Genomic DNA, 13,512 nt, shown 5'->3' with positions numbered 1-13,512 from the left:
AGCGATCAGAGAACAGGTATGCCCGGGTCACTGATAGACCCAGGCGCTCTCTCTGCTGGGCCCCAATCCCTCCTCTCCTGCCCCACCTCCAGCTGCATGTCACCTTCCCACAGCCCTGGATCTCACCACCTGGGGCTTCCTCCCTCCCCCATGATGCCTGCTGGCTGTGCCACTTACCTCCCCCTCTGCAGTACCTCCCAGCGGGGTGGGGGCATCAGGGCTGTCCATCTCACTGATGCTCCTCATCACTGCATAGAGGTTGATGCGCCGGTCACGCGGTGCCCTGGGTACCTCTGGCACCTGCAGCACGGCCAGGTGCCCCCGGACCTCCTCAGCCCCTGAGTCGTCTGAGCCCCCTGGCTCCTCTGCCTCCTGCACCATGGTCCAGGGCCCCTTGCCCCCTGCTGGGGCCTGGGTCTGGGCTGGTTCCTCTGGTGGCTCCCGCAGGGGCCGGAAATAATACTGGGGTGTCGTGACTGGCTCCTCCTCCTGCCGCCCTGGCTCCTCCTCCAAACTCAGCATCTCCCGGCACAGGCTCCCCTCACTCTCCGATTGGTCGCTGCCAGTGTCACTCCCATTCACCGTGTCCTCCCACTGGCTATCTCCTGCCTTCTGCTCCCACAGGCTGCTGTGTCGGCTGTGCAGAGACACACTGAGCTGAACACGAGGCACTGCGGTTGTCACAGCAACCCCTGCTGGGGAAGGCAAGGCTGGGCAGTGTAGGCTCCTCCCCACCTGGATGTCACAGTGCCCCCTGCTGGGGAAGGCAGGGCTGGGCAGTCTCCTCCCCCTCCCTGATGTCACAGAACCCCCGCTAGGGGGCAAGGCTTCTCCCCCTCCTTGCAGTTACCTGGCATCCAGGATGCCCTGGTAGAACTCCAGCTGCCTCATGAAGCTCGGGTTGGGGTGCACGATGGGGCGCTGGTCCTGCACATGCCGGTAGGCCCGCTCCAGCGACCAGCCGTACTCCTTCATGGCGTAGGCGATCACCGTGGAGGCTGAGCGGCTTACACCCATCTTGCAGTGCACCAACACCCGCGAGTTCTGGGCCCTGTTGCAGGATATGGGCTGGTGAGGCAGGCGCAAGGGGCTCAATACACTTTCTTCACCTCCCCTTCCCCAGCTGTCTGCAGACAACTCCTGAAGGGAACTCACAGCAGCAAGCCCAAGATTGCAGCACAGGCCGCGCAAGTGACAACAGAGGCTGTGGTGCAAGCTAAGTACTGGCTGAGATTCACCTACAGAACTGCTGCTTTAACTTGGAAGTGGATAAGTCCATTAGTAGTATCACTCCAATGTGTGAGCGCTGGGGAGAATTTGTCTCCCAGTGTTGACGACTGCCCCAGAGCACAACCCTGGGGACTGCTACATGGAGACCCTTTGGTGCCAACTGGCAGAGGGCATAAGGGGGCACAGGGTTTTTACAGGGATTCCCCTGGGTCTAACGTCTACATAATAGTGCACCGAAGGGAGGCACGTGAGGCCTCTGCCAACAGCCAGTAATGTTCCAGTTGCCCTAATCATGGTGAGACATGTGAATGTATCTACAGGACACTGCATTCTTAAGGTAGAATCATAGAAGATTAGGGTTGGAAGAGACTTCAGGAGGTCATCTAGTCCACCCCTCTGCTCAAAGCAGAACTAACCGCAACTAAATCATCCCAGCCAGGGCTTTGTCAAGCTGGGCCTTAAAAACCTCACAGGAATGAGATTTCACCACCTTCCTAGGCAACCCATTCAGTGCTTCACCACCCTCCTAGTGAAATGTTTTTCCTAATATCCAACCTAGATCTCCCCCCACTGCAACCTGAGACCAGTGCTCCTTGTTCTGTCAGGTATGTAAGTTATGAAGGGAAGGAACAGGTTCTGTTCAGGAAGATGGAGGCGCTTCTCTCTCCCTGACTGACCATGGTGTTGTGCGTGGCTTACAATATAAATCAATCTGCGTACGAAGCCACCAGCTTATCAAGACCGTGAGGGCAACAAACTCTCACAATGTCTACAGGAAGGAACACCCAGCAGGGAGGCGCCCAGGTTCTGACTAAGATCAAAGAATTAGTCTGGTATATGGGGAGAATGCAGAAAGACATCTATATTCCTTCACCTAGTGGACAAGCTGTGGGTGGCTTGTCTTATGGAGGGCAACAGCTGGCCTGGTTAATAGCTGGGAAAATGACTCTGGGTAAGCTAAGCCTGTATGAGACAGGACAGCTTCTAAGCTCTAGAAGGCAGGTTATGATTTTGTTTTAGAGGTAACCAGCTGCTTCCAGTGCTTCTAAACTACTTGCTGTTATTTCAATCTCTGTTCTTTGATGAATAACCTTATCCTTTGTGGTAAACCCAGGACAAACAGCTAAAAAAGGGGACTAGTAATTAGTCCCAGGAAATTAAAAGGCCCCTCCCTATCCACTGAGGAGAGATAACCACTGGGCAATAAGGTTCAGCTGGAAAAGGGGTTGCTAGGGAACCAATTAGGTTCAGCTGACTCCAACTACTTGGGACCTTTTTAAACCCTCTCCTGGGTGGAAGGAGGGGAACAGTGAGGGAGTGAGAGGAGCAAGGAAGCTGCCAGCAGGCTGTTTGCAGCAAGACACCAAACTTTCCCAGTAGGCAGGCTGCACTCGCTCCCCAGAAGGGAAGGAAAACAAGCACAAGGGACTGACTGAGGAAAGGAGTAGCAGGACCCTGTGCCACCTGTAAGGATTCGCCTTGCCCCAAACCTGAGTCTCCAAGGCTAAAAAGGACTGAGCCTACTGAGGCGAACAAAGTATTTTGCCACACATGGTGTCAGAAGTGGGATGTGGTGAGTGAGTAAGGCTCTGTGGCAAGCCATCTCAGGGCAGGGTAAATCACAAAATGGAGGATGTAGTGAAGGCGTTGGTACAGGCCACTGCAGCCCAACAAGAGGCTACCAGGGTGCAGATGGCTGCCCAGCAAGAGTCAGGACAGGAGACGAACCAATTACTGATGAACCAGGCGGCTCAAGATCGAGCCACCCTGAATGAAGTAATGAACCAGTTAAAAGCCCTGACCACGCTGACGCACGGGCCCCAGGGGATCCAGCCGCTGCGGACAAGCAACTATTTACAGAAGATGACTACGGAGGACGATAGTCGGGAGGATGGCACTGTGGGCAGGTATCCTGGCTCCATTTCTGTGTGGGAAGCCCCAGAAGGCCTATTTTGACACAACCACAGAAACAGCTATGGATAAAGCTCAGCAGCCCGAAAAATCGGGGGCTGCCCTGAGCAGAGTACCGATGTTATGCATGTGGCAAATTGGGGCACATCTTTGCCCAATGCTCAAATCTAGAAGAGCCCATGAAATATGAACTGGGAGATATAGGGGGACCATGTGATCTAATAAGTCTAGTAGGGATTGCGATGGTCCCTCATAGATACACTAGACCCGTTAAGATGAATGGTATAGAGACCATCGCGTTAGAAGACTTGGGAAGTGCAATCATGCTGATCTCAGGAAAGCTGGTTGGGCAGGACCAACTATCCTGGGCCAAACGCTCAGGAATATCCTGTGTGCATGGGGATGTCAGTTACTACCCGACCATCCCCGTAAAAGTAGAAGTTCTCGGAAACCCCACTAAGCTGACAGTGGGAGCAGTTCCGAAACTCCCCTACCCAGTCCTTATTGGACGAGACTTCCTGGGATTTGATAGCCTACTCCCTGGGGAGAAGGTGGAAGAAAATAATGAACCCGGGACCCAGGAGGTGGCCCAGATAGATAACGCCCCCTGAGCCTTCCACGAATTTGGCCAGGATTTGTTCTCCCCACTGGGAAAGCCCCGGAAGGCTCAGAGGGAATGGAGGCGGATAAAAGGAGGGGAACGAGGATCTTGACCCAGTACCAGAAATCTATGCTTGTAGAGGAAAGAGGTGGCTCAACGGACAGCGGGGCAGGGCAGGAGGTCAACGAACTAATAGCTGGACCTAGTTCCCCGGGGGTTTTCCCCGAGGGGAAGACAGAGGTAGATCCCCCTGAGTTTGGGCAAATGGGGACCTCACTCGGGAATTTTGGTCAGGATCAGGCCAATGATCCAATATAAAGCAATATTCATAAAGAAGTAGTTGAGGTAAATGGGGTCCCCGTCGAGGGGAGAGTCAAGGGCCCAGGGCCATATTATGTGATTAAGGGTGATCTGCTACACAGAGTAGTCCGGGTCCAAGAGCAAGTCATAGAACAACTCTTGGTCCCACAGAAGCATCAGAGGGGCATGATGGATCTGGCCCACAGCCATCTGTTTGGGGGCCATCTAGGGGTAGATAAGACCCTTGATCAGATTCTGCAGAGGTTTTTTTGGCCTGGCATCTATGCGGCGGTCCGGCAATATTGTACCTCCTGTCTGGAATGTCAGTTACATGAGCCCCGACCACACCTAAGGGCCCCTTTGGTACCTCTACCAATTATTGAAATCCCATTCAAGCAAATAGCTATGGATCTAGTAGGGCCACTGGAGAAGTCAGCCCGGGGTCATCAGTACATTCTGGTAGTACTAGATTATGCCACCCGATATCCTGAGGCCGTACCCCTACGGAACACCATGTCCAAGACCATAGCCAAAGAATTAGTCCGGATTTTTTCCAGAGTAGGGATACCTAAAGAGATCCTGATGGACCAAGTTAATGAAGGACCTATGTACAATACTCCATATATGGACCCTCAGGACGTCAGTCTATCATCCCCAGACCGATGGTCTTGTTGAACTCTTCAATAGAACACTGAAGAACATGCTACGGAAAGTGGTTAGTCACGATGGGAAAGACTGGGACGCCCTGCTACCTTACTTGCTGTTTGCTGTATGGGAGGTTCCCCAAGCTTCCACTGGATTCTTCCCATTCGAGCTGTTATATGGTCGCCACCCCAGGGGCATATTGGACATGGCCAAAGAGGGCTGGGAAGAACAGCCGAACCCCGGGAGAAACATCGTTGAACATGTGTTAATAGCCAAAGTCGCCCCCCTTGTGTGCAAAGACCTGGAGAAGGCCCAAGGGGCCCAATGGACATACTACAATCGCCAAGCAATGACCCGGAAGTTCCAGGTGGAAGACCGGGTAATGGTGCTCATACCCATGGCAGAGAGCAAGCTCCTGGCCAGGTGGCAGGGGCCATATGAGATAATAGAAGCCATAGGAGAAGTTGACTATAAGGTCTGACAGCTGGGTTGCCGGAAGCTGGAGCAGATCTACCATATAAACCTGCTGAAGCCATGGCAGGATAGAGAAGCGCATGTGGTTGCGCTAGGGGCACCATCCCCTAAAAGCAACCAGCCCGACCAAGTGCGAATATCCCCGGAGTTGACTCCGGAGCAACGATCTGAAGTGATCAGCCTGATTAAACGCAACCAGGATGTGTTCTCAGAAAAGCCAGGCAGGACTACTGAGGTTCACCATCACATCCTCACAGAGCCTGGAGTGAAGGTGAAGGTGAACGTCAAGCCATACCGGATCCCAGAGGCCAAAAGCGAGGAGATCAGGACAGTGGTCAGGAAAATGCTGGCCTTAGGAGTCATTGAAGACTCTCATAGCCAATGGTCAAGCCCAGTGGTTTCAGTGCCTAAGCCGGATGGCAGCGTGAGGTTCTGCAACGACTTCCGAAAGCTGAATGAGGTATCCCAGTTTGATGCGTACCCTATAGATAGATGAGCTAACCGACAACGTTATCATATATAGCACCGACTGGGAGACACACTTGGAGAAGGTGGAGGCAGTGCTGGATACCCTGAGGAAGGCGGGGCTGACGGCAAACCCCTCCAAATGTTCACTCGGGCTAGATGAAGCCAAATACCTCGGGTATATAGTGGGGAGGGGTGTGGATGAGGCCCCACTCAACAAATTAGAAGCTATACAGAAGTGGCCCCAACCACTCCGAAAAAACCAGGTCAGAGCATTCCTGGGACTAGTGGGGTACTCTAGACGGTTCATTCCCCACTTTGCCACCAGGGCATGCCCATTAATGGACCTAACGAAAGCTCGGGGCCCAGACATAGTAAGATGGACGACCGCAGCTGAAGACGCTTTTTCAGATCTACGGACGGCCCTCTGCACTGACCCCGTACTCGTGGCCCCAGACTGGGGGAAGGAGTTTATCCTACAAACCGAGGCCTCTGATGTAGAGTTGAGGGCAGTACTTTCACAAATGGTCGGGGATGATGAACACCCCATCCTCTTCCTTAGTAGGAAGCTCCTGCCTAGGGAACGGAAATACGCCGTTGTCAAAAAAGAATGCCTGGCAGTAAAATGGGCTGTAGAAAGCCTCTGCTACTATTTACTGGGACGGAGCTTTACCCTTGTCACGGACAATGCTCCTCTGCAGTGGATGCACCAAAATAAAGACAAAAATGCGAGAGTGACGAGATGGTTCCTGTTGCTTCAACCCTTCCACTTCAGAGTACAACATAGGTCTGGAATCCAACATGACAATGTGGATGGCCTGTCGAGAGAGCCCTGTTTGCCAACCCAAGTAGCCCAAACCCGTAGTGTTGTGTGTGTGTGTGGGGGGGGGGAATATATGGTAAACCCAGGATAAACAGCTACAAAAGGGGGGTAGTAATTAGTCCCAAGAGATTAAAAGGCCCCTCCCTATCCACTGAGGAGAGATAACCAGGGGGCAATAAGGTTCAGCTGGAAAAGGGGCTGCTAGGGAACCAATTAGGGTCAGCTGACTCCAACTACTTGGGACCTTTTTAAACCCTCCCCTGGGTGGTAGGAGGGGGAGAGTGAGAGGAGCAGGAAAGCTGCCAGCAGGCTGTTTGCAGCAAGACACCAGACCTTCCCAGTAGGGAGGTTGCACTCGCTCCCCAGAAGGGAAGGAAAACAAGCACAAGGGACTGACTGAGGAGACGAGTAGCAGGACCCTGTGCCACCTGTAAGGATTCACCTTGTCCGAGACCTGAGTGTCCAAGGCTAAAAAGGACTGAGCCTGCTGAAGCGAACAAGGTATTTTGCCTCACCTTGTTTTCCCTATAAATGTGTCGCAGTGCAGTGAGCTGAGATGTACGTGGGAAGCTGCGGGGCACGGTCCCAAACGAACGACGGATCGGTACATACTGCGAGTGTCCAGCGGAGCAGGGGCTGGATGCTCCAGGGGGATGCTTGGGGGTTGAAGCGTGCCTGTTGCTCATCTGCAGAGGGACAGCGGTGTCTGTGCAGGCTGAGAGTGGGGCGATAGTGTTGCTGGTGGAGTCACGGAGCTGATTTCTGGCAGGCACAAACCAGGCTCTCTCATGCTAAGGGCAGGTGGTAGTTTAGGTGCTGCACAATCCTGGGTACCGCCAGGAAGCGTCCCAGGGACTTCGGACACTATCTGTACTGGGGCTTCAGAACAGACAAACCAGCAATTCAAGGAGATATTCAGACCTGTTTGACCTGGATCCCTCTGGCAACAAACTTGTGCCATGAAAGCAAAAAAGCACAGGCCACCATTCGCGAGCTGACCCCTATGGAGTACAACCAAAGTGCACCGCTGCAGTCATATGATGAAGCATCACAACCCGTAAACCCGCCCACGCAGCTGTGTGCTGAATGGAACAAGTCAAGCAGGAGACAGCAAAGTCCACAATGATCAGCTCCAACACCAGGAGCTGACATAGCCACAAAAAAGCTGGAACATGGAGAGACAGCTGGATTCTGGGAGATCGAATGTATTCTTAGCCCTTTCCCACCACACTACCCCTTCTTCCTGAGCCTCTGCCCTCGTGCCACCTCTTCCCCCCAAGACCCTGCCCCCCATCACTCACCCTTACAGCCAGTAAAATGTGATGGGGCCATGGCCCCTGCTCCCCTGTTTTCTGGTACCCTTGCTTCAGGGTGGGAGAACAGAAGTGGATGTTTGACTTCTTTGATTCCTGCATGGAGGTAACCACGCTGTGAAGACAGGCCAAAGCTGTCGCACTACTCAAGCCACAAAGACCCTAAACTCTGTAACATTACCACTCAAGAGCCTTATTCTGCTTACCCTACAACAGGGGTGGGCAAACTACAGCCCGCCAGCAGTTTTAAGTTGGCCATTGCGCTCCTGCTGGGAAGCAGGGTCTGGGGCTTGCCCCACTCTGGCCGGGAAGCAGGATCGGGGGCCGCTCCATGCAGCTCTCGGAAGCAGCAGCATGGCCCCGCTCCGGCTCCTACGCTCCAGCTCCAATGGCCCCCTCCGGCGCGCCAATGGGAGCTGCAGGGGCAGCGCCTTTGGACGGGGCAGCGTGCAAAAGCCGCCTGGCTGCACCTCCCCATGGGAGCCAGAGATGAGTCATGCTGCTCCTTCTGGAAGCCGCATGGAGCCTGCCCCCCTGAGCCTCTCCCCATGCCTCAACCCCTTGCCCCAGCCCTGATCCCTCTCCCACCCTCTGAAACCCTTGATCCCAGCCCAGAGCACCCTCCTGCACCCCAAACCCTTCATCCTCAGCCCCACCCCAGAGCCCACACCCCCAACCAGAGTCCTCACCCCCCCCCCGGGACTCCAATCCCCCACCCCAGCCCTGATCCCCCTCCAAACCCCTTGATCCCAGCCTACAGCACCCTCCTGAACCCCAAACTCTTCATCCTCAGCCCTACCCCAGAGCCCACACCCCCAGAGTCCTCACCCACCCCGGCACCCCACTGCCCCACCCCAGCCCAGAGCCCCCTCCCACAACCTGAACTCCTCATTTCTGGCCCCATCCCAAAGCCCACACCCCCAACCTGAGCCCTCACTCCCTCCCGCAACACAACCCCAATTTTGTGAGCATTCATGGCCCGCCATACAATTTCTATTCCCAGATGTGGCCCTCGGGCCAAAAAGTTTGCCCACCCCTGCCCTACAAGCTATATGAACAGACAATAGCAGATGGAATAGCACCAGCAGTAGAAGGCCAGTTGACTGATGCCCATGCCCAGGACCTTTCTGCCTGTGGCCAAGTTGTAAACCTAACTCAATACATCGAAAATGTCTTCAAAGCCTGTAAAATTAAGCAAAAAGAAAAGGAGTACTTGTGGCACCTTAGAGACTAACCAATTTATTTGAGCATGAGCTTTCGTGAGCTACAGCTCACTTCATCAGATGCATACCGTGGAAACTGCAGCAGACTTGTTTCATATTCTCTGTGTATATATAAAGTCTGCTGCAGTTTCCACGGTATGCATCTGATGAAGTGAGCTGTAGCTCACGAAAGCTCATGCTCAAATAAATTGGTTAGTCTCTAAGGTGCCACAAGTACTCCTTTTCTTTTTGCGAATACAGACTAACACGGCTGTTACTCTGAAACCTGTAAAATTAAGAGAAGTTGTGCTGTTGACCTGTCAGTTACTTATAACCCTGTTAACTATTGTGTGCTTCTACTGAAGTAGCAAGGTGGCCCAAGTCACCTCCCTGCTCAGAAAGTGACCTTTTTTTGTTGTGATGGATGGCCAGAAAAGTCAATGTCATTCTCAATGGAATGGCTTGCCCCAAGGTTCCGTGGCGTCACCCTTTCTGGTTTATGTCTACACAAATGACCAGCTGGAATTCCCGATGTGTGAAGATTTATTTAGGCAGATGATCTTTGCATCACTACCCAGTCGGAAGGATTGGAGGACATTCTAACTGGCTTCCTGAGTGTACTATCACACATGGATCCTGAATGCCAGCCCTACCAAGACACCAGCTTATGCCTTCTACCTGAAACACCATCAGGCCAAGCAAAACTATCGTGGGCTGGTACAATCCTTGAGCTCTATGAATATCCAGTGTACTTAAGGGTCACATTAGAATCATAGAATATCAGGGTTGGAAGGGACCTCAGGCGGTCATCTAGTCCAACCCCCTGCTCAAAGCAGGACCAATCCCCAACTAAATCATCCCAGCCAGGGCTTTGTCAAGCCTGACCTTAAAACTTCTAAGGAAGGAGATTCCACCACCTCCCTAGGTAACGCATTCCAGTGTTTCACCACCCTCATAGTGAAAAAGTTTTTCCTAATATCCAACCTAAACCTCCCCCACTGCAACTTGAGACCATTACTCCTTGTTCTGTCATCTGCTACCACTGAGAACAGCCTAGATCCATCCTCTTTGGAACCCCCTTTCAGGTAGTTGAAAGCAGCTATCAAATCCCCCCTCATTCTTCTCTTCCGCAGACTAAACAATCCCAGCTCCCTCAGCCTCTCCTCATAAGTCATGTGTTCCAGTCCCCTAATCATTCTTGTTGCCCTCTGCTGGACTCTTTCCAATTTTTCCACATCCTTCTTGTAGTGTGGGGCCCAAAACTGGACACAGTACTCCAGATGAGGCCTCACCAATGGCGAATAGAGGGGAACAATCACGTCCCTCGATCTGCTGGCAATGCCTCTACTTATACATCCCAAAATTCCATTGGCCTTCTTGGCAACAAGGGCACACTGTTGACTCATATCCAGCTTCTCGTCCACTGTAACCCCTAGATCCTTTTCTGTAGAACTGCTGCCTAGCCATTCGGTCCCTAGTCTGTAGTGGTGCATGGGATCCTTCCGTCCTAAGTGCAGGACTCTGCACTTGTCCTTGTTGAACCTTATCAGATTTCTTTTGGCCCAATCCTCTAATTTGTCTAGGGCCCTCTGTATCCTATCCCTACCCTCCAGCGTATCTACCTCTCCTCCCAGTTTAGTGTCATCTGCAAACTTGCTGAGGGTGCAATCCACACCATCCTCCAGATCATTTATGAAGATATTGAACAAAACCGGCCCCAGGACCGACCCTTGGGGCACTCCACTTGATACTGGCTGCCAACTAGACATGGAGCCATTGATCACTACCCGTTGAGCCCGACAATCTAGACAACTTTCTATCCATCTTGTAGTCCATTCATCCAATCCATACTTCTTTAACTTGCTGGCAAGAATACTGTGGAAGACAGTGTCAAAAGCTTTGCTAAAGTCAAGGAACAACACGTCCACTGCTTTCCCCTCATCCACAGAGCCAGTTATCTTGTCATAGAAGGCAATTAGATTAGTCAGGCATGACTTGCCCTTGGTGAATCCATGCTGACTGTTCCTGATCACTTTCCTCTCCTCTAAGTGCTTCAGAATTGATTCCTTGAGGACCTGCTCCATGATTTTTCCAGGGACTGAGGTGAGGCTGACTGGCCTGTAGTTCCCAGGATCCTCCTTCTTCCCTTTTTTAAAGATGGGCACTACATTAGCCTTTTTCCAGTCGTCCGGGACTTCCCACGATCGCCCTGAGTTTTCAAAGATTTTGGCCAATGGCTCCGCAATCACATCCGCCAACTCCTTTAGCACTCTCGGATGCAGCGCATCCGGCCCCATGGACTTGTTGTCGTCCAGCTTTTCTAAATAGTGCCGAACCACTTCTTTCTCCACAGAGGGCTGATCACCTCCTCCCCATGCTGTGCTGCCCAGTGCAGTAGTCTGAGAGCTGACCTCGTTCGTGAAGACAGAGGCAAAAAAAGTATTGAGTACATTAGCTTTTTCCACATCCTCTACCACTAGGTTGCCTTCCTCATTCAGTAAGGGGCCCACATTTTCCTTGACTTTCTTCTTGTTGCTGACATACCTGAAGAAACCCTTCATGTTACTCTTAACATCTCTTGCTAGCTGCAACTCCAGGTGTGATTTGGTCTTCCTGATTTCACTCCTGCATTCCCAAACAATATTTTTATACTCCTCCCTGGTCATTTGTCCAATCTTCCACTTCTTGTAAGCTTCTTTTTTGTGTTTTGTGTTTAAGATCAGCAAGCTGGTCGCTTGCCATATTTACTATTCTTTCTACACATCGGGATGGTTTGTCACTGTAACCTCAGTAAGGATTCTTTAAAATACAGCCAGCTCTGCTGGACTACTTTCCCCCTCATGTTATTCTCCCAGGGAATCCTGCCCATCAGTTCCCTGAGGGAGTCAAAGTCTGCTTTTCTGAAGTCCAGGGTCCGTATTCTGCTGCTCTCCTTTCTTCCCTGTGTCAGGATCCTGAACTCGACCATCTCATGGTCACTGCCTCCCAGGTTCCCATCCACTTTATCTTCCCTACTAATTCTTCCCGGTTTGTGAGCAGCAGGTCAAGAAGAGCTCTGCCCCTAGTTGGTTCTTCCAGCACTTGCACCAGGAAATTGTCCCCTACCCTTTCCAAAAACTTCCTGGATTGTCTGTGCACCACTGTATTGCTCTCCCAGCAGATATCAGGGTGATTGAAGTCTCCCATGAGAACCAGGGCCTGCGATCTAGTAACTTCTGTGAGTTGCCAGAAGAAAGCCTTGTCCACCTCATCCCCCTGATCCGGTGGTCTATAGCAGACTCCCACCATGACATCACCCTTGTTGCTCACACTTCTAAACTTAATCCAGAGACACTCAGGTTTTTCTGCAGTTTCATAGCGGAGCTCTGAGCAGTCATACTGCTCCCTTACATACAGTGCCACCCCCCCACCTTTTCTGCCCTGCCTCTCCTTCCTGAACAGTTTATATCCATCCATGACAGTGCTCCAGTCATGTGAGTTATCCCACCAAGTCTCTGTTATTCCAATCACATCATAATTCCTTGACTGTGCCAGGACTTCCAGTTCTCCCTGCTTGTTTCCCAGGCTTCTTGCATTTGTGTATAGGCACTTGAGATAACCCGCTGATTGTCCCTTTTTCTCAGTATGAGGCAGAAGCCCTCCCCTCTCACACACTCCTGCTCGTGCTTCCTCCCAGTATCCCGCTTCTCCACTTACCTCAGGGCTTTGGTCTCCTTCCCCCAGTGAACCTAGTTTAAAGCCCTCCTCACTAGGTTAGCCAGCCTGCTTGCGAAGCTGCTCTTCCCTCTCTTCGTTAGATGGAGCCCGTCTCTGCCCAGCACTCCTCCTTCTTGGAACACCATCCCATGGTCAAAGAATCCAAAGCCTTCTGTCCGACACCATCTGCGTAGCCATTTGTTGACTTCCACGATTTGACAGTCTCTACCCAGGCCTTTTCCTTCCATGAGGAGGATGGACGAGAAGACCACTTGCGCCTCAAACTTCTTTATCCTTCTTCCCAGAGCCACGTAGTCCGCAGTGATCCACTCAAGGTCATTCTTGGCAGTATCATTCGTGCCCACGTGGAGAAGCAGGAAGGGGTAGCAATCAGAGGGCTTGATGAGTCTTGGCAGTCTCTCTGTCACATCGTGAATCCTAGCTCCTGGCAAGCAGCAGACTTCTCGGTTTTCCCAGTCGGGGCGGCAGATAGATGACTCAGTCCCCCTGATGAGAGAGTCCCCAACCACCACCACCCACCTCCGCCTCTTGGGAGCGGTGGTCGTGGAACCCCCAACCCTAGGACAGTGCATCTCATGCCTTCCAATCAGTGGAGTCTCCTTCTGTTCCCTTCCCTCAGATAGAACGGTGGCACTCAAAGAGCACATCAAGAAACTGAAAAAGAAAGTGAACTCCAGGAATTGCGTTCTCCAAAAACTGGCCCACATAAAAGGGGAGCTCACCCCAAAGCACACCAACTAACCAGTCTTGCCCTGTGGTACTAGCTCCAGAGTACTGTGCTCCATATGGTCCAGCATGAGTTATGCACACAAAATTGTTACAGAAACTCAA

At 52.2% G+C, this 13,512-nt stretch overlaps 1 protein-coding gene across 2 annotated transcripts in view; it reads right to left on the bottom strand.

The window, feature by feature from the left end:
• Nucleotides 1-13,512, bottom strand: part of SSH3 (slingshot protein phosphatase 3) — a 35,436-nt gene that overhangs the window by 1,178 nt on the left and 20,746 nt on the right. For both annotated transcript variants that reach the window (XM_077820820.1, XM_077820819.1), the window contains exons 12-13: nt 851-1,051; nt 178-637 (exon numbers count right to left, since the gene is read on the bottom strand). In XM_077820820.1, coding sequence (XP_077676946.1) covers nt 178-637; nt 851-1,051 — 661 coding nt within the window. The remainder of the gene's footprint in view (nt 1-177; nt 638-850; nt 1,052-13,512) is intronic.

The sequence above is a fragment of the Eretmochelys imbricata genome, chromosome 6 (genome assembly GCF_965152235.1).
Source record: "Eretmochelys imbricata isolate rEreImb1 chromosome 6, rEreImb1.hap1, whole genome shotgun sequence".
NCBI classification, from domain to species: domain Eukaryota; kingdom Metazoa; phylum Chordata; order Testudines; family Cheloniidae; genus Eretmochelys; species Eretmochelys imbricata.
The sequence above is the reverse complement of the archived record's forward strand: the minus strand, read 5'-3'. Positions and strand labels throughout refer to the sequence as shown.